General features: G+C 44.0%; 1 protein-coding gene across 1 annotated transcript in view; it reads right to left on the bottom strand.

Annotated features, from left to right (window-relative positions):
- Positions 1-13,659, bottom strand: part of myo10 (myosin X) — a 122,103-nt gene extending 108,444 nt beyond the window's left edge. The window contains exon 1 of the mRNA XM_069684645.1: positions 13,235-13,659. Coding sequence (XP_069540746.1) covers positions 13,235-13,255 — 21 coding nt within the window. The 5' untranslated portion in view covers positions 13,256-13,659. The remainder of the gene's footprint in view (positions 1-13,234) is intronic.
- Between the last annotated feature and the right edge of the window lie 8,226 nt (positions 13,660-21,885).

A 21,885-nucleotide genomic window follows, 5' to 3' on the forward strand; every position in this document is an offset into this window, starting at 1 on the left:
AGGTCTGTTTCGGGTTCTGCAGCCTCACAGGTTCCTCGTGAACAGAGCTCAAACGCTCTTGGGTCAGAAGCTCTTCTGGGACTTCTAGAGGTTTAAAACTCATTCTCAACCTTGGGAACAGCAGTATGTGGAACAGTAACTTCCCTCATGAGTATAAACACAGTCGTGGTGCTCCACCTCGCTCTCTTGAAGATGATCGAGAGCGAGGGATGACATGCAGCAAAGGGCCGAGGGCGGGAGTCCTACCTGCGGCCGCTGCGTAGAGGACTTTAGCCTTTGAATAGGGGGCACCTGCTCTACCCACTGAGCTAAACCAAGCAGCAACCTCCTGTGTTGCAAATGAAGCCAATGTGGAAGTGCAACAAACTGCAGTTCCTCGAGTGGCCGCTTTATTTAATCTGCGGACAGTAAACAGGAGTCAGGAGTTGTTGGCTTTTCCCCGGAGAGATTACAGCGGGCCGCAGTGATCGTTCACCCGCCGCTGTCTCACCGGCCGAGCGAGCGGCGAGTTCGCTACTCCTTCAGTCGGATAAATAAACTCCTGCAGCCGGTCACCATCAGTGAAACTAGCTCACAGACACAGACTGCTTAGCTTGGATAACTTTTCAACCTCGCTTTTCTGCAGCTCCACCCTCTCATCCGAATGTGGTCACTTCAGGCTGCAGTTTCATATTACGGCTTCATTTTTGCAGACGTCACGGTGGCTTCGTCCATTATTTATACAGTCTGTGAGCTAAACCAGCGTCCCCACCTCGCTCTCTTAAACTCTCCAACTACATCTTTTGCTTCAAACGTGTCAGCAGAGGCCGCACAAATCAGGAAACGGCTCGTGGCTACTCTCTCTGGTAGACCAACCAGGCGATGGACGCTTCTCGACTACAGTCATTTTGTAATTTGGACAGACTCTGCAAATGTAAGGGCTTTCATCTGTAAGCCATGAGCTCAATCACCATTGTGTTAACACACTTGGTAAAAGGTAGAGACTGAGGAGACAATTCTTCATCTGCAGGATGTCGACAGATTTGCCTCCGTCCCCTTCGGCCGAACGAACAACAGAACATAAAAATGTGACTCTAAAAGTCTTCATCGTACAACCTGCAAAAAAACTCCTACTGGACTTCGAGAAGAAATGGTCTTATTGCACTTTGGCTCCACGCTGCATATAAAAATCAATCAGCTCATTAAACCAGACGAAGCTCAGACTCTCCTACAGCAGAGTAAAGATAGTCTGAAGTACCACTGAGGAGAAGACCTGCACTCTCACAGGGAACAGGATGGCATGAGAAGGAGCTAATTACTGGAAATGGATGTTTGGTTTTTCGGGTTGTGCCCAGCCTGCACTTGTGTTGTGTTATGTGTGTGTGTGTGTGTGTGTGCGTGTGTGGATGGGGATTTCCAGGAAGCTGCTGTCAACACAGAGTCTCAGATCAGATAACCTCCTCCTCGCTCTCTCCCAGATCTGATCAGAAACAGAACGGACGTCCTTTTAAAGTTGTGCTGACAGCAGTTCTCCCTCCACGGGTCAGTTCGGAGGTAGTTGGCTTTCTTCAGCAGGGTGCAGCTCAATAAACCAATGATGTGGTCACAGAGTGGCTCATGGGTAGCTGAGGGTTGAAGGCTTTGCAGAAAGTTCTGCAGGAGTGCTACTTAGTGGAGAGAGGTACCTGATTATGTTACTGCTAACTCAAGGTGCAGACTACAGACCTTTTTCCACTCTCCACGGCTCAAGTGATGTCACCGTAGCTCACAAACAAGATGCCCTTGCAGCACCCTCATGCACAGTCGTGGATGAGTGAGAGGATGAGACGATAACATTACAGGGAAGGCAAAGCTCCGGTCGGGGAATTCTGTAACTTGGGTTCAGAGACCACGAGACCACCCCGAGACCACACCGGAGTCACACAGCAGGCTGACACGTAAGACCAAACAGCTGCCTTCAGACACACGTTTGCCCTTACAGGTGTTCTGCTCTGCACCTTTAGGGAAAAAGGATTTTAACTTCCTTCCTGCAGGTGTTTCCAGTAAAATATGGCCGTGTTTTGTAGGCCAGGTGTGTATGATGCTCTGTGTATGACTGCCTTCATGTGCAGAAGAAGACTGTGGAGCCCAACGTGTGCAGGTGAGACCACACACATGCACCTGCCCTCTGTACTGACTGAACCTGCAGGTATTATTTTATGTTTCTGACACCTCGAGAGGCGGGGTTACACCTGAACAGGTCACCAGTCAATCACAGATTGAGATGACGAGGAGTCGCAGAAGTTACAGACGGAGCATAGCATCGTGTCGGGAAGGGGGCGGAGATTAGCGTGTTGTCACAGGTTTTTCTGTTCCCATCAATGCCGATCGGAGCCGAGGAGATAATTGCCCGGGTCTACTGCAGAGTCATTTGACCCGGTTCTGAATGCTGATTGTAACCTTTCCTACTAAGCAAACAAGCGGGGTGTTAGTGGGTTTTATGACCAGTGGGAAAGCAGCTATAGAGACAGACAAACTTTCACACTCACAGTCACACCTACGGGCAATTTAGAGTCACCAGTGAACCTAACGAGCATGTCTTTGGACTGTGGGAGGAAGCCGGAGTACCCGGAGGGAACCCACGCATGCACGTGGAGAACATGCACACAGAAAGGCCCACTACATCTGAACCGGGATTCAAACCAGGAACCTTCTAGCTGAGAGGTGACAGCGCGAACCACTGCACCAGCGTGCAGCTCATTAGTCCATCCATACCTTTGTCGTTTCTTTTTAACCTCTGAAATCTGAATAACGTTTGTGTTTAAGAACAGTCAGTCTGACGAGAGAGGAAGACACCTTTTTGTCTGACAAATAGAAATAACTTTAATGTATTTTTTTTAAAGGTTAAAAATGAAACAATCAGATGTTAAAAGTTTTATTACAGAACTAATTTAAAGATAAAAGAGGGACACGTCCCTTCTTTGGACTTTTTCTTGTTTTATAAAAGTCGTGGATGTTTTAAATTGATGCTTATTTTGAGTCAGAACTCTGTGGCCCGGCTTTGCACTAAAACCTGTTAAAAACTGGCCAGAATCTTTTCCTTTTCATGAATTATTCGTGCCCTAAGAACAAACAAACACTCAGAGGCAGCAGCAGTACTTGATACAGCCGCTCTGATGCATCCAGATAGAAACACTCGTCTCTCTTGCGCCGTCTCCTGCAGCAGAGTGACACCTTTCAGTGGAGGTAAATCCACCGTGTTGGATCCAGAAACCTCATTCCTGCTTTTAATTGAGCATTCGAGCGGCGGGGAACCACCGCCCAGCAGGGCGCTGAGGGATTAGTGTCAGGAGAGCATTTCAGACTTAAAGCCAAGAAACGAGCCCTCATGCAGCGGTGTGAAGGTTCCCGTGTTACTGCAGAGCCGTACTGTAAGGATGTGGTCAGGTCCATGTCACATACAGGAGTGACAGCTTTTAACATTACATTAATGGACTTTCTGCTTTAGTTGACAGTGACATGGGAGGTCATACAGAGGTCAGGGGACAGGTCACGAGCTGCATCAGAACCTGGACATAAAATCATCTCGTCTCAGCGTCCCCTCACCTGCTTCTCCCACCCTGTTTAACCTCATTCCACAGTCTTCTTCTGCAAACTGGGACAGACTGAACCCTGTGACCGGAGTCTTTGGGTCAAGCGATGACGACAGAACCGACCCTGCAGCAACTAAACAAATTAGAAGTGTTCACTCTCGGTTTGTGCAAACAGTGAAATTCAACGACATGAAGCGCGCTCTCCGACACCAAACAGGAAGCAGCAAACCGGGCAGAGAGTAAACACGGAGGGGCTGGATGCGAGGCCAAAGTTATGAAGTGAACGTCTGCAGCAGCTTCGGCCAAAAGCTGCTTCCGTGTTTTATTTTCCTCTAGTTAATTCTCACCAGGTGCATGATGGGAAATAATCACAAGGGGGTTGTAGTTGTCGACTTGTAAATAGTGACTCTGCTATTCACCCAGTCTTTGTAAAATCTTTATGTCTTTGGATGCAAGACGATTGAAGTCACTCAAACGTGTTAAGGTAGGCATTAAGAAACACTCTGACCTTTCACTGTGAGGTTTGAGTCATCCCCTCCAGTCATTATTTAAACCCCCAAATTTAACCATCATCAGCACCGTGTGGATAAAATGTGAGAAGAAAGATTGACTGTAACATCTGCTTGACGCAGGTACGGCCCGTGTGAGTTGGATGTACAGGATGGACCACCAGAAGGCTAACTAAAGAGAACGTCCCACCACCCCTCCAAGAGGATCTGTCCATGAAATGTCAGAGGTCAAGTGGAAAGTAGCCAAAGGAAGGCAGACAGAAAGAGTGGAGTTCAATCAAAATCAAATCTATACTGAAAGACAGAAAAACAAATTGTAGGTGTAAAAGCAGAAATTTGTTCTGCAGCCTCTGAGTGCAGCCGCCGCTCTCACTCTCAGCTGCAGCAGGTTATTCATGTCGAATACACTTTTATCTCACTAGTCTTGCATGCAGTAACACAATGTGAAAGGATATATACAAATCACAGAGCCTTCTGCAGACCAGGTTCTGTATGAACACACGTGTGGAGGGAGTTGGAGCGAGCTGGAGGACAGGAAGTGTCCGGATCCAGAGGAATGTTTAGAGCTCATCCGGCAGGAAGCGTAGACTTTAGAGGAGAACGCCAGAGGAGGAGAGGAAGGAGATGATACAGGTAGGGAGATTCACAGAGTTGTGGATGGAGGGAGAGAAGGACAAGGAAGTAAAAGAGGGGTCCATTTTTAAAGATATCATGTTCCAGAAGTCAGATGCGTTTCTTTTTTCTATCCTTTTTTTATGAAAGAGAAGGAGCCGGATTTTTACTTTTTGTGACATTTGGACTCAATCGGATTCAGCCTAGCTGTATGCAACAAGACTGATCTTATTCTGCTGATGTTTTCAACCTTACAGTCAAATGTTATTGCCACAGTTTTGGGTCGAGGTGTGACGAGGATCTTTTGTTAACAGTTGGTTGAAGTTTGGGGAGAAAAAAAAACTGTTGTCAATGGAAGAGATTACAGTTTGCACAATCCTGTTAAATGTGACGATAAATTAAGTCGTATCCGGAGAATTGGAATGTTTCACATTAGCCGCCATTGTCATATTTATCTCAAATAAAAACCAGTAATGCAAGAGTACAACTCGCATTACTCACATAACCTTTAGAATAAACAGACTTTAGGGTCAGACTCAGCTGGAGATTCTCCAGGAAGTACAACAAACAAAAACAGAAGTAGGACCTGTATTTCTACTGCAGATGAAATTATTCAAATGTTTCTGCACTCTGCTCATAAAAGAGCACGACTCAAAATGTGCACAATATAAGGAGAAAGAATTCCTCCATGTTTCTACATTCAGAATTCTTTTGGACTCATCATCTATCATCTGTTGTCTGTAAACTTAGGGTGTACAGATTCTGATGGTATGAAGAACTATATACACATCATAATAAGCTAAAGCACCAATGAAAGCACCGAAGAACCAGTTTTGTTGCAGCCATTATCTTTGGTGCTAATGTCTCTGTTTAAAGTGAGGTAACAAGATGGCTCATGTTGGATGCAAACATCAGTATTTCAGCGATTTTGTTTGTGTTCACAGTGATTCTCGATACGTTAAGAAGATTGAACATTTTATCAAATTAAATCAAAAACAAATCAAGAAAATGTGAACACTAATCCTGCAGCTCCTAATCCTCATCCTGATGTGTCTGCTGTCAAACATATGTGTGAGATCAGCCGTCGCCTCACCAATGCACTGACCTCGTGGACCACAGCGGCCTCCCTGTGACAATAACACAGACCTACATACACAGGGCTGCTATTGTGGCATCCAAATCATGGATTAACCCACAAACTGAGACAAGAAGCAGACGTGAGGGGACCTGGAGGACGCTGTGACGGAGCACTTTACTCAAAAATGTCTTCTCTCTATGTCAGAAGAAGGAACCTCTCTGCATGTGGAGGACAGTGAGCTGGTCGCAGAGGAATCTAAGCTTTTTAAGGACACTGCTGTGCTGCCTACTAAAAATACCACATTTAAAACTTTGCTGTGCGTTCACGGCTGCAGCCAAAGCAGGAAATCAAAATAAACAGGCTTCCTGTCTGGGCCTGGATCTGCAGCTCCAGACCTGAGGCTTTGTTTGATTTCCCACAGTCACAGTTGCCCCTCTGCCCTGCACGCCGTCTGTGAGAGTGAAACCAGTTGAAGATGGAGTGCAGGCGGAGCTGGCTCACGTCCAGAGTGTCTGCCTCCTTTAGAAGGTGTTATTTCTGCAGCAGCAGCCAGGCCTGGCCGGCTCGCTGTCTTCCTTGTTTTTTCACTGAACATGAAATGACGTGAGGAATAAGAGCTCCCTGTATGTGACATTTAAAAACTATATTTTATAACAACTTTATATTTTAAGGTCTCATTACAAACTCTAAATGTAGCATATTCTGCTTTGCACGGATAAGACCCGTTTGTTCCAACAAAGACTTCATACGAGAGCATGCAACGATATTTATGCAATATCCAGACCTGCCAACGCTCGATGATTGATACCAATCAAACGGCCGCTCCTCAACCTCTGTGGGATATAAGACCTGGCGACCCAACTGGAGGCAGCAGCAAGCATGCGCAAACCACTCTACCTGGCGTGTGTCTGCACTCCTCAAACTTTAACCCCACTTGGTGTGAGAATTTCCCCTTTATTGCCGCTAGCCGCATTGATACCATCATACCATGCATTTTGTAAGGTGTGCAGAACGGACTTAAGCGTAGAACACGGTGGGAAATATGATGTTAGCAAGCATGCTAACTGTGCCAAGCACAAGCCAAACATTGAGGCACAGAGGGGACCCTGCAGCATTGGCACGTTTATCGTGTGCGGCCTCTTTTGTTCCTTTTTTTATGTTTTCATTGATTGGGGAAAATCTCCCTCTTTTTCACATCCTAATGTTGGCAGGTATGGCATGTATCACAGACAGCCTGCATCCCCCAAGTCTCCAAAAAACCCACATTTTGTCAAACAGCTAAGCATCTCAGACAGAGGCAACAAGCTACCCTTTAGCTCCGTTTAAACGGCTCAAATGTAAACCCTGTGCCCGCAGTGTTGGACACTCAGGGCAGACGATCAGACCGTCCAGCATGTGAGAAGTCAGGAGACGTAGAGGAAAGGCCGAACAAAATCAGAAAGGGGGGCTGACGGGGACGATGGATGGTTCGAGTCTCGTGTGAAACAAAAAGTCACATTTTACATGTTGTATCAGCTATTTGCCTCTCATATTCCTCTGACTCTGGTCACTTGTCGAGGTGACCTGAGGAAGCTTGGGAGCACACAGAAGCAGCAGACAGAGCAAGAAATCAGTCCAACATACAACACAGCAGAACAACAAGAAGGAGGGGGTCTGCAGAGCACAAAACGACAAATCTGCACGCTGTTTAAATTCCTCTCAGTTCCGTCTGGCTGCTCCACAGGTGTCAGGTTTCAGCTTTAAACAAGCCGGGATACACAGAGGGAGGGAGGAGAAACGCTCTGACACAGTGGTGCGACTGGTACAGTGGAAATCATCGTTAAAATACAGCTATATAAAATTGGCAGGGCCTTTGTTTGTTGTGGGGAGCCTATTAACATCTATGATTGGGCTGTTAATTTTTATGGCTTAATGAGAAATGCAGACGGCTGAGGCGCGCAGGAGGAGAGGGAACAGAAAAGTCTGAGAGAACAAGAAGCTTCAGAAGTCTCACGACTGGTTTGCAATCTAGGACACCAGGTTAACGGGTGCAGCAGTCATTCCTACAAGCATGCTTTGGAAGTATATCTGTCCATGTGATTTTATTACAACCATGAAGTCGAAGCTCTCAGCGGAGTTCAAACCTCTGAAAGGCTCGTCGCCAGCCCTGAGCTCAGACTGCCAAAGCTGCAGCCGCCGTAACGCTTCATGTTTGCTGATCATTTGTCTTCTTTTTCCAACAACATAGCACTTGAATGCAACACAGCTCTGCCAACTAGGACATCTTTATACTACGATATCCTCAACAGCATACAAACAGAGGAAGTTCTGACCTATAGAGGCAATGCACAGGGTTTATTTGACAGAATTTAACATCAGCCTTGTACAGATGAAGCTTGATCACCGCCGTAAAGGGGAATCAGGTACTTTTGAACCTGGGCAAATGTGCCCAAACAAAGTGCGTCCTCTAAAAGTTCTTGTTTCTGTCTGACAACATTTCAGAAAGGATCCTTTCAGAGACAGACCTTTTTGTTAAAGAGGAAGAGGCTTTTATAAACCAGAAACAGACGTTACATCGCTCTCTTCAAGGTCACCAGACTCCATTAACAAAAACGGTAATTTTACCTCACAGGCCACACGAGTCGCTGGTCTCTCACTGCATCAATTTATTAGTTTTGTTTGTGTTTTTATGTGTTAAACAAACTTTGTGTTGGATCTGAACTAAGCATTTAAAACAAACAAAGTCACACAATCAAACAATCATAGGAACTGATCGAAGCAGCAGTACAGCAGCAACTCTCTCTCGTTAAATTACTGATTTTGTTAATGGAGTTTGGTGGCTTTGAGGAAGGAGGTGTAACAGCTGTTTCTGGTTGATTTTAGGGTAATTTTCTCTTTCCAACACCGATGAAGGCTGGAGAAAAGATAGCTTAAAAGCTTTTAGAGCTTAAAAGCCAAAAAGGTCGGAGACTAGAGCCTTTAAAGGTCAAATAAATAAATGTTTTCTAGTTGCTAGCAGCTAGCTTAGCAGCCAGGTACACTCACCTATGGTCTGCTACTCTTCATTTAAATGTCTGTCAGTTTTAGAAGTTAAATGCATTAAGCTGAAACAGCTGTCAACATGGACTTGTGCAAGTCTTTCTTAGTCGATTCATTAATTATCTGCAAGCCCACACCTGAGGCAAAGCTGCTCTCTGATTGGTGCACAGGTGAGTCCTCGCTGGCATCAGCCCAACAGTTCAAATAAAAACAAACCCAGTAACCGTCCGACAGGCTCAACTGACTGCCTGTGTCAACAACACACACACTCCCCCTTTAAACACACTGCAGGTCCAGCTGCCTCAGACAAGCTGATCTTCTGCTGCCTCGTCATTGGATGAAGTAAAACTGGATATTGGCCAATCAGTGATGCCGACCATCCCTGATTATTCTCATGTGCAGCCTGGAGGGTGTCAGTCAATTAAACCTGAGTGAAACCTGCCTCATCCTGCCTGCAACAGCTGCTGCTCCTGTTTTTAGTGGAGAATTTTAGTGTTTCAAAAACCTTTTCAGGAGTTTTTCCTCTGCAGAAACAAAATCTTTATTTTTGTGGGGATTATTTACACAGAAATATGGTAACATATAAAAATCCTGTACATTTTTTTATTTAGGGTGCTCAACTATCAGCAGCCTAAATCCTAACACTTTAAAACAGCCCGTTTTGTGCAGCTAGTTTGGCAGCTCATATCTGCATCAGTCTTCAGCACACACAGGACATAACGTGCTTCTGATTATTGGACAGGAAAAAAAACTATTCATGTTTTATAAAGCTACGTAGTCTTTCAGTGCGGCTCTGGTTGGCTCTGGTTAGCACGTTTAAAGTAGGGAGGATGGGCCGGCTAACACAAGCAGTTGGACAAACAAGGACAACTTCAGCGGAGAAAATGGGTTTGCTTCTGATCTACAGTTTGTTTTTCTTTGCACCAGGAGCATGATGGGAAATAATCTTATCAGGAAGTTAGTTGTGGTCTTGTAAACAGTGACTCTGCAAGATATCTTAAATGTCTTCCCTCAGGCATAAGAGATGAAAATGTGCAGTCTCACTGTGGTCACTTTATTTTTATAGTCCGTGCACTGAGTGTGGACCAGACTGTTTTGGCTGCAGCTCAGTAATTAGCTGCTGCTAAAGGACGTGTCCCTGTCAACACCATGTCTCTTGGGATAATGGGCTCTGCTGCAACATTCAGTTCAAACAAGGTAACTGGAGAAAACCCTTCCAGGTGTAAAATACTTCAGAGGTGTTGCATGTTTATATTGCATTATATTATATTAAACAGTTGTCTTAAGTGATTGGATATAAAGAACAAGGGCAGCCACAGTCAGAACGTCTACAAACAGCTCGGGTAAAGAAGTATCACATGCTTCAGACAGCTGTACGAAGCCCTGACTGTGTTTACAGAGGTTGTTCTACAAGTCAGTTTAACTGTTTCCAAGAACCTCAGGCGACTCGAAGTCTCCTTCTGTCCACAGAAAACCTGCTGCGCTCTGAACACTATTTGGAGAGTCAAATGATCGAATTTGGGATTAAACACAAACAATTAAAAAACTACTTTAAATTGAAAGACCAGGCTTAAACCTAAAAATGTCTGATGAAGCACAAATATAAAGGCTTGACTTCACTCAAGACAATTTATCATAACTCAAAAATTATCTGAAATTTTGAGATTTAATTTTCAGTAACACAGGCCCTAAAATTCAGGATTCAAACTCAAGGGGGGAAATGCCAAACAAGAGCTCCGTATCAGCAGAGTGCCTTTGTGCAGCCTCGCTGTGGGACCCTCATCTAAACTGTCTTCAGCATAAATATGAAACACTCCAGTTTCCCCGTTCACATTCCTCTGCTCAAGCGGTTGGTCTCCGTCCGCTGCGGCTGGAAGCTGCTTTACTTCCTTGTCAAATGCCCTTTTCCTTAAAGACTGGGCTCTTTGTTTCAGCCGCGATTAGCTGGCAGATATAAAGGCAGGCAGGCCGATATTTGAGACTATTGTGCACGCCTGCCTGCTTCTGGCATTCAGAAATATTCCCCCTCTCTCCCTCTAAGACTTCCAGAGAGCAGCCAGATGTAGCGCACACTCGTCATGAGACCGGCAGGAAAGGAAGAAAAAGCCTCAGAGTGTTTGTTTTACTCAGGCTGAACGTTCTCACCAGCACCTATGAGCTCTGCGAGTCTGGTGACCTTTGGCCTTTCATACCACTGAAAACCTCCCCGGGTTTTGAAAACAGCACGAGAACCAATGAGAGAGCAGGAAATCATTCAACTAGGAGGGATTCTTTTCTAACCCATGAGCAGTCTAACCGTTACACCACTACCTGCAGACAAACCGGTTTTAAATCGCTCACAGTGCTGTGTTTTTTTTACCCAATGAGCCGACCTGTCAGCGAGATGACAAACACTTCTCCTAAAGAGTCCTGAAAGGAAAACCTGGAGGAATGACTCAGGTGTTGCTGCTGTTACCTGGCCGACGTCACTGCGAAGAGGTGTGGATACTGATGTCGTAAATCGACCGCAATGATGAGTCACAACTCGTGGAAGATTTACACTATCGAGATGAACCACCCGACAGGCTGTACAGAGGTTAATCATCATGTTGTTGTGGAGGATCAAACCCACCTTAAACAAAGGTACCCACCCACCTGTTGGTTTACTGCAGGGCTCACACACCTGTCGGACAAACTGAGATGTGTAGGGTTGTTCCCGGCTCAAACATACATCAGTCCAATCCTGTTCGGCTGTTCAATACAAAGAGTCAACTATTCTTTGTTTTAAGTTAAGCACCAAACCAAACTCTCAGCCCAGTTTCCCACCGACAGCTGAACATTAAAACATGTCGAGGCAACTGGGGGGGGGCGGTTAAATCACGCATCCTATATACAGAGGCAACAGTCCTCGATGCGGCCGCGCCGGGCTCGGCTCCCACCCTCGGCCCTTTGCCGCCTCATCGCCACTCTCTCTTCCGCTGTCTCTGACAGTATCCTCTGTCCTGTCTCTCTCAGTAAAGCTAAAAGGACAAAAAATAAATTACAAAAAACTAAAACATTTCCAGGCGACTAATAAATTTAGCTACACTTAGCGGCCGCTTGGCTCGCAGCCTCCTAAGCTACAGAAGAGTGACGGAGAAACACCGATTTTTAACATGCAACTGCTTTATTCAGTGTTTTACTACGACCGTTATAATTCAGCATCTGATAAAAACCTTTAGAATGATCAAAACTGTTTGGCCCAAAGTATTGAGCTAGCTGCCGCTCAGCTCGCAGCCCCTCCGCACGTCACGTCAGCTCAAAAGTGTGAAGACACATTTCTAACTAGTTTTTTCATCATGTTTGTTTGTTTTCAAGATGAAGAAACCTCTGCGGATAATCCGGAGAGTCATTTGCCATCTTGGCATCACGAGAAACAGATCGTCTTTTTCACCAGAAAACTGAAACTTTCCGATCATCAGAGGAGAGCTGATGCCAACGAATGTCTTTTTAAGTTTTACACAAACGGTCTAAACCTGAGTCTTAAAGTATGAATAACTCATGTTCAGTTTACAAAGAGAAATAGATGAGAAAGATTGTTTTTGCTTTCTAATGATCCAAAAGCAGAAGATGAGTGTGAAATACTTTAGATTTAGAGAAAGCTGCTTGAATAACACATTTTTAAGAGCTAAGCTGCAAAGTTGACCTCTGCTTCACCGTAACAAGACTTTATAATCAAAATCAAATGATCGCTGGCACTAAGAGGAGCCAAGGTTTGGATTATCACCAAATAACAGCCGCAGCGGAATCAGCTGAAACTGCTGCACCTTACATTAAACAGTTCTTTAGAGAGGATCGCTGAACTGTTCCTTTATCACACAACCAGTCAACACACGTCTCTGTGCTGTGTGCTCCCGGTGGGACGCAGGTTCAGACTTCTATTAATAGCTTTACAGGACTTTTCTTCTCGGAGGAAACGAGACAAGAGGTGCGGAAATACCACAGACCCACTGGGACCCCGTCCAAACCCCCCTCCCGTCTGACCGGCACAGTTTCTGTGATAAACCTGTGATATTCAAGTTTCAATGTATGCGTGTCATTATGCGTGTGTAATGAGCTCAGAGCTCAGTTTAAGGACTTTATGACACCCTCTCTACTATAAAACACATCGGATATTTCAACAGGAAGTCATAGTGAGTTTACGCTGACCTCATTGTGCTTAACTGTGTTTAATCGCATTTCATTACCATATTGTGTGTCTAACAGTAACCGTATGGCACTCAGAGGTGCGTTCATGCTCACTTTATTGCACTTCTAAGCCTGTAACTCAACACTAGTCTTCCTATAAGGACTTCTGCTACAGAAGTGGTAACTAAACAGAATGATACATGTTTAAAAGTTTTTCCCACTCAACAATTGAAGTCAGAAGACGAGTGTCACTGATGCAGCAAAGAGTCCAACATGTTGCATGCGTGAAGCTTAACAAGACCTGAGCTGTGCTTCCTTACCTCCGTGAAGAAGTTATCCATCGCCCTCGTTATTTTAATCCCACAGGATTTACTGTATGGAAACCGCGCGTGCGGCCAGTCCAACTCATGTGTTGTTAGTGAGATTCCAAACAGAAGAAAAGGAAGCAGGTCCGAGAGGTTCAGTCCATGATCTTCCTCCTGAGCGCGTGCAGGATGGAGCAGTCAGTCCCTCGGTCAGTGTGCAGCTACAGTAGTAAATTTACTCTTTGTCTCGTGGGTTTCTCCTCCAGCAGAGACACCAGGAGTCCTTTCAAAACTTTCCTGTCCTCTCCTCCCGGAGCACAGTCTCCTCTGTGCGCTCCTCTGTGCGCCTCCGCCGCGTCGCTCCTGTCCTCGGGTCAGTGTGGATCACAGAGTTTGTTGTTTAGGTCAGCAAACAGGCGCAGCAGAAGCGAATACACGAGAAGCCGGTCAAACTTTAGAGGCGCTCAGTCAGTCAGTCAGTCAGTCACTCAGACCGGTGCACAATAATCCTGAAGCTCCACCTCCCCACCCAGCACCCTCCTCCCGCTCCTCCTGCAGCCCCGCTGTCTCTCTAACTCCTCCTGCTGTCAACATGTGGAGCCCGGAGCAGAACGACTGAAAGGCTGGAGGTGATGTCCGCAGGTAAAAGCACAACAGCTCCATGGAAGCTCAGAGAAACAGAGTTTTTGAATCCTGACTTTCATCTCAGGAGTCCGACTTTATTTACTCAGAAAAAAAAACAGAACTTCAGAAGAATTCAGATTTTTTTTCCTCAGGATTTCATTGTTTTTGTTTTCTCTGCAGAATTCTGAGAATAAAGTCAAAATAAAGTTGTCTTAAGAATATTATCTAACATGTAAAAAGTCAGAAGTCAGACTGATATTATTCTCTGACTTCTTTCTAACATAATTTACTCCTTATTAATCCTAAAAAATCATTGCTTTCTCAGAGGTTTTTTTCTACATCAACTACAGAATGTTTTACTCTTATTTAACATATTAAACATGTAATGTTTGGACACTTTATGAGAGTTACAACAACTTCCTCTCTGATGGCGAAACATTAAAATGCACTGTGCTTCTGAAGTTTGTTAAAGTAATTTACTTTGAGGGGAATACATTACGCTAACATGTCAAAATAAATTCAGCTGTTTCAAATGGCTGACGTCCTGAGGAAGGAGTTTTATTTGTGTATGCGACCGTACAGTTTATCCGCCCACCACATTTTGTACATTCTGCAGGGGGCGCTATGGAGACATATTGTCACAATCAGGCAAGAAAAAAACCCTAAAATACGAACGTTTCTAAACTTTTTGAAAACTTTAAATGGGCTGGCAGCATCATACTGAGATGTTGCACCAACATGCTCCAATCAGAGGTCAGCACGGCAGACGCTCCTGGAGGCTCCAAGATCCAGACTCAAACCCAGAGGGGACAGCGGGGGCTGCTCCGAACCTTTGAACATATCAGAGCTGTTCAGACCCCTGAACGTTTTCAATCACAGCTGAAGAAACACCTCTTTGTGTGGCCTTTTAATTCCAGCTGAGTTTGACATCCTGACTTTTCATGATGCAACTATATTGTATTCTTATTTATTGTGTTCTTATTGTTCATTTTACTCATTTTTCTCTCATCAGTCGGTTCTCGGGCCCTGATCTAATTACAAGGAAAAACAAAGAAACACATTTAATGGATTAAATGAAACAGAAAACTGACAGATGTGATTTAATGAGTTACACGTTAAATGCAATAAAGACTTTGTAAGATCGAGGAAACTGTGAGATATCCATAAACGTGACTACAGGTTCATTTACAACAACATAAACAACTGACTGAGTGCTTTCATTACAGCTGTGAGAAACGCTCTCAGCTGAAGATTTCCCATGAATTTGATCTGTTTACATAAATACATAAAAAGTTTTGTTGTCCTTCCAAGTGTTTAACGCGGATCATGTGCTGCTCAATTAAATATTTACATCTCTCCAAAAACATTCAGATTGAACAATAATTATCCAGCGGTGTCTGGATTATTGACTTCACTGGAAGCCGAAAAGATACTGAGGGAGGTTTTTATCGAAGAGAAGTATTTACACAACAGTGATGATGAATACACAGAGGATGAGTCACTCTTTATTTCCAGCCCTTAAACTCACTCTTCCACATATTTCTGCTGCAGAGGAGTCGCTCTGTTCTTTGGTTCTAAGGTTTGAAATGAGACTCCTGTCTTTTTATAAAACGCCCCACTCTTCAGTTTTATGTTGAAGCTCTGATGACAAACATTTCATTTGACACAAAGCCGGAGAAGCACTGTTATCAGATAATGAGCTATATGGTTAAGCATCAACATTCCAGCTGTAAGCAAACAACAGGGAGCCTTCATGTCTAATCCAAACATACGAGAGTGTGTGTGTGCCTGTTTTTACCCTTGACTTACTCAGCACACAGAATGACCCCTGACCCCTGCTGGTCTCAGCCCCGGGGGCCATGCCAGACATCCACCCTGTCATTTGGGATACACTTCCCCCTGCTGCTGACTGGCAGGAGAGCAGCAAACCAGAGAGTTTCCCACACAGACTGTTTATAAGTAGAATAAAGAAATGAAGAGCACAAGCTCGCACATTCCCGACGTGCTCCCGTGATAAGCACGCTCCGCTTCACAGATCCTGCAGGCGATCCTTTTCTTCACAGCGCTGAGGCTGAAATTCTCCCAGAGTTTGAGGACCCGATGGTGTTGCATCGGCCTCCGCCATTTTGCTACTTTTTGTTTACCTGTCGCAGTCGCTGTTTTGCATGCGTAACTCTCAGCAGAGACAGTAAGGATGTTATGTCAGCGCACAGCATGAAGAACACGCGTGAAGACGTAAACGACATTTGTGTTTGGCGGAGTTGGTAATGGAGTCTTTTCCCATCTTTGCATTGACTTCGTGTGAAATCAAGCGATCAAAAGATTTGACATGAAGCTGAAAACAGCATTCTTTCTAATGGCCAGCAGGGGGCGACTCCACTGGTTGCAAAAAGAAGTACTAAATTCTTCTCACCTCCTCCTCTCCTGATTTATTCCCTCAGTAAACATGTTCCGAATGAGTTTATGGTCTCAATCTCTTGTTTCAAGTCTTCTTCAGCACAGCATGATGTTCATTTAGTCACTGATGCACCCATTTAGAGTCACAGAGACGATACAGGAGGGGATGCTTTAGGCCGTGGCTACCTGTCATTGGTAAGTTGCTAACAAGGGCCTGAAAGAGCCATGTGCAGCTTTAGGTTGTACTAAAAGACGATCGAGGAAGTCAAATTTATAGTGAGTTCATTTTGTCTACAGCCTTGTTTTGCTAGCCAACATTAGCATCCCAATTTCAGCCCAAGTAAGTGCTAGCGTTAGCTGGTTAGCACTGGTTAACTCCTCTTCTCCAGCTCCATCCTCTCATCCAAATTCTGTCACGTCTGGCTCAATAACATAAAAATATGGCGACAGCTAAAAAGACAAAACTGGAGGCTTGAAAACAGTGACCACAAAGTGATAGGTGACAGGTTCACTTCTTATATACAGCCTGTGACTTACCTCTGACCCTGGTCATCATTAACAACAACCATGAATACAATCAGAGCACCCAGTGCAGATTTTCATTTCCAGTTCCGTTGTATTTACAATCTCACAAGGTACAGGAGCCTTCTGAAATGCTCCAGATGACACTCATAGTTTAATCTGTGTTCAGATGCTGTAGGTTTGCTTGTTCTTTTGCAACTCCTAACCACAATGTTGCTCGTGGTTCTGCAGCCCTCGTGACTATCAGCAGCTCGTGAAAGAGCGGGAACACAACGTGAGCCAGCCACAGAAATAAAAAATGTCGGGGTTAGACGGAGGAGATGGATGTTTGACTCCTCACCTCCACAACTCAGGTCTGCAGTGACGCTCACATGCAGCTTTTGCTACTTGCCTTCTGGCCAATCCATCGAGGCAGCTAAACTGTTGGACCAGTTGGTGTTCAGGCATCAGAGCCTCGATGTAGGAGGTTCAGAGGGCAATGACGGGAGTTATGGTACATCCATACTGAACAACACTGTCCTTAACACGTGACCCTCTGAAATATTGTTGTAAAAATTATACTGAAGACAAGTTTTCAACCAATAAATCCTGAGGTGGACCTTCATGTTTCTGCATGCTTTGACTTGAAAATCATAAAATCACTGTTTAATGGGAAATTAAACAGATACAAAAATTGCAAAGCCGGCAATTCAAGACGGGTTAAGACCAAAGAAAACCAAAAAAAAAAAAAGGTGAGCTGTCAATCGGAAATGTGGCCGCTGCTTTAGTGAATGTTCTCTAAAATACGGTGATGCCTGCAGTGTTACGGGCTGGGTGCTTTTTTCCTCACCTCTTGTAAATGCATCTTCACAGCAGCCCTCTCAGAGGTGTTTTCTACTCGTTGCCACTTTCCACAGGTCACCTGTCTGGACAACGTCACCTAGGTGACCCTTAACCTCTAATAGCTGACTGCTGACAGAGGTTAAGTAACACTCATTCCCTGTAGCGGTGGTTTTTAAGCCCCTGAGGATTCCTCAGTCAGGGTCAAACTGGATTTAGAAAGAGGAATGAGCTCAGCCCATCTTTGCAAACACACAGTAACATGAACACAGCTCTACCTCTGCCCTCCACCTTTTCTGTCAAGGATTTTTAGGAGCCGACGTGTAGGTGTTGAGTTTGAGTGAAAGACTCTCATGAGTGACGAGGAGCTGCTAAACCACTTAGCTGTTCAGTAACCTCTGCATGTTTCAGCCCGTCTACAACAAATCACATATGCTTTACGTAACATGATGCCCACTTTAAGAAGTTCAAATGTATTTGTATTTTTTCTTCGTTCACAGACATCAATTGAAATTTTCATTACCAACGATACTGCAACACTGACACAAAATGCATATTCACTGAGACGACTACTGCACAACTGAGGAAGGTATCAAACATTTTTAATCAAACCCAAATCACAAATTCATGAGAGCCAATTTCTGCACATAAAAACCCTCCAAATATCCCGAGCCGATTTACCTGCATTTAAAGAAGCTACATTTATTTAATGTATCCATGATTTGCTGATTTGTTTCTCAAAAGTCAAGTTTAATATAGTAAAGTTTAATTTAGTAAAGTTTAATTTAGTAAATTTTGATTTAGTAAAGTTTAATTGAGTAAAGTTTGATTTAGTAAAGTTTAATTTTGTCAAGGTTAGTTTAGTTAAGTTTAGTAAAGTTTTATTTAGTTAAGTTTAGTTTAGAAAAGGTTAGTTTAGTAAAGTTTTATTTAGTAAAGTTTAGTTTAGAAAAGGTTAGTTTAGTAAAGTTTTATTTAGTAAAGTTTAGTTTAGTAAAGTTTAATTTAGTAAAGATTAGTTTAGTAAAGTTTTATTTAGTAAAGTTTAGTTTAGTAAAGGTTAGTTTAGCAAAGTTTAATTTAGTAAAGGTTAGTTTAGTTTAGTGAAGTTTAGTAAAGGTTAGTTTAGGAAAGTTAGGTTAAATTAGTTATGTTTTACCTCAGATTAAGTTTAGTTCAGTGTGACAAAGTGGGTGAGTCCTCTTTCCTTTCTCGCCACTTGTCCCTTATGTTCATTTATATTTATCACATCTCTGAATACATTTATGCATCTTGCTATAACTTACCTTTGCGTTTGTACCTCTGCAGCACTCACCATCCCAGGTTTGTTTGTGTTAGCATTATGTTACAGGTCACATCAAAGCACTTAAGTTGAAGCAAACACACAGTCATGAGTTAGTCTCAGCCACTTTTATTAAGTCACAGGTTTACACGTTTGTTTCTTTGTCCACACTTACCTTTGTTTGTACCTTTGTTTTTTCCTTTGTTCAGGTCACCTTGCGGTACTGCTGCTAGAAAGCGGGTCGGCCCAGCATTTCCTGGTCTTCATAGTGTTGGTGATGTCATCAGTGACATCACTGGGCCGAGCCAAGTGTAGGGTTTTTCTTCTCTGAAACATGTTTTCTTTGTGTTGAATCGATGCATTTTGAGTCATGGCAAAGACGTTACTTACCTGATTAAATGACATGAGTTGAGTAAACGTGCTAAGGTTAAATTCAGGAGGAGGTTTGATTTCTAGGTGTGAGGGTTTAATCTAATAGAACCCCATAATAGGGTTTGGTGCAGGCTGATTCAAGTCAGGGTCTCAATTGAACTCCCTATAAAGGCAGTCAGGATCGTACTGCAGGGGAGAGAGGTGACGCTGTGCAGTCACAGACACAGACACAGACACAGACACAGACACAGACACAGACACAGACACAGACACAGACACAGACACAGACATTGTTTGAGTTCACTGAAGTTTTTCTTTGCGTCTCTTTGTTTTTGCTGAGTTATGCATGTCATTGACTGATGCCGTTTAGTTTGGTCTAACGCGGTGACGTTGGTTTAGTTATATTTAGAAGTTAGAAGTTAAGGAAAGTTGAATTTAGGATAAGTCAGTTATCTTAGGTCAGATTAGGGATGTTTTAGTTGAGTCATTGTTCACCTATCTATTTTTAACCCTTCTAACTCATCACTGAGACGTACCAGAGGATTAAAGGAGCCAGTCGTCTTGTTTGATTCTCTGCCAGCATCTCCAAACATCCCAAAACAGGAAGAGGAAGACAAACATTTCCTGTGGCTGTTTCGGACTTCTACCAAAGATGAGAGATAGCAGGTCCCTGTTGGCGTGTCAGACAGAGCCAGAGAGAGCGGAGGACTGACAGTGACACACAACAGACAGAAAGCCCCTGGAGGACAGGACAGGATGGAGAACAAGGTACATTTTATTGGTTGTGTCTCTGAAAATTCAAATTAGCCGGGATGCTGGAAGTCTCCTGAAAGAGTGAGGAGGGAGGGAGAAATAGAGGTTGACAATTACTTGCAGTGGAGCCTGTCCTGAGCTCCCTGTGATTACCGAAGGCCAGATGTTAATCTGAACCATTTACGGGCAAATGATGACACAGCAAACTCTTCAATGTGGGCGGGGCAAAGCGAGCCCAGGTTCAACTTTTAACCCCTTGTTACAAATCAGAGTGAAAACACTAGAATGTAGGAGTCTTCTGTATTGTATTGTTTTAGGCCTGCGTTTAGAAGCATTCAATAATGACGGCTCTTTTCAGCACCTTTGTAGAATACAAAGGTACAAAATCCCCTCCAAGCAGGTGCTGCCATCTTGCTCATTTGTATCCAGAGTGTGTGCAGTAGAGATCGGCCCCTTCCTCTCCCCAAAACACACCTTTACCTTGTGGCCGTGACGTGTTGGAGCCCTCAGGTGGGCTCAGTCTGAAGCAGATATTCACAGTTGATTTTGCGCATCCTGCGTCCCTCACTAGCATTGTTTCCTCGCGTCTTAGCACCTCCCGGTGAGGAATGAAATGAGAGATGCGAGGAAGAGACGCGACGACAGGAGCCTCCTCTCTCCTCGTCTCCTTCAGGTGCATTTAAGAAATTGGAAGGTCCTGCATTAATAGCTGAGGGGGAAGGATTTCCTGGTCAGCAGAGGAGAGAGGACGTGAGGATGCGGATGAATGAGAAGCACCCTTAGTGTAAGTTACGTCTCCTCTCGCCGTTCCTCCTCTGCTCTGCTATTCGGGAACAGAACGCTGAAGGAGTTGGATATGTCAACAGAGCTGTCAATCATGAGGTCACGCCCCCTTTTTACAGCATTAAATAGGTCATTTAAAGGAAAAATTGTAAATGCTGTCAAGTCATGCTCAAAGTGTTTCCATTTCCAAATATTTACAGAGCTGTGAAACATGTATCATAAAGTAAGAAGTCACAATCAGACCTGAGTGATCGCATCTCAAAGCATCTTGAGTGAGTTCACACCTGAACTTAAGGCTGTCCGCTTGTGATTGGATCAACCGAGACGCATGTTAATACCATGTGTAAACGGGGCCCCTGTATCCGGTGAGTGGCAGCTATGAGTCACTGTCATACGACAGCAGTATGAACCCAAAACAAACATTTTGCTGTGATTTTCTGTGTGTGTATAATACTGCTTAAATATTAATATGATGACGTACAGGTGAACAAAGCCAGAAGAACTTATTTGTCAGGTCTGTCCACAAAATGAGACAGTTTTAACTTCCTGTTATTCGTCACGTGAGCTACACAAGCTGCGCGGCTGGCTCCCCCCAGTGACGTTTTCACTGCGCATGCCGTGCATCATAACAAAGACCTAATCGATGATGAAATTCGTTGCCAACTGTTTTAATCATCGATTTTAATCGATTTAATCGATTGGTTGTTGCAGCCCTACAAACTACTTTAAAAATGCTTTTTTTTTTTTTTATGGGGTTCAGTTTGAACATTTGTGATGTGAACTCGGGACATCGGGAGAATCTCGAGAAGTTCAAACTCAATTCTGTTTATGCCTTAAATTGAAAACATGCTTCACTTTTTGTCTGAACACAGCTTCATAAATTCTGGAGGATGTTTCAAGCCTAAACAAAGATGACCCTGATGACATCATCTTTATCATTGGAGACTGACAAAACACAAGACCTTCAATACAAACTATATTAATCCCCTCCTTTGTCCTAACTTTCTTTAGTAATAGTTGTTTTCTTGAGTTTGTGTGAACTTACCCTTTAAGATAAACACATTGGCTCAGCCTTGTTGGTGGTGTGTGCTTATCGCTGTCAGGTTTAGCCGTG

Source organism: Semicossyphus pulcher, unplaced genomic scaffold (genome assembly GCF_022749685.1).
Source record: "Semicossyphus pulcher isolate SPU_LCO1_2020_fin unplaced genomic scaffold, fSemPul1.0.p SCAF_7, whole genome shotgun sequence".
NCBI lineage: Eukaryota > Metazoa > Chordata > Actinopteri > Labriformes > Labridae > Semicossyphus > Semicossyphus pulcher.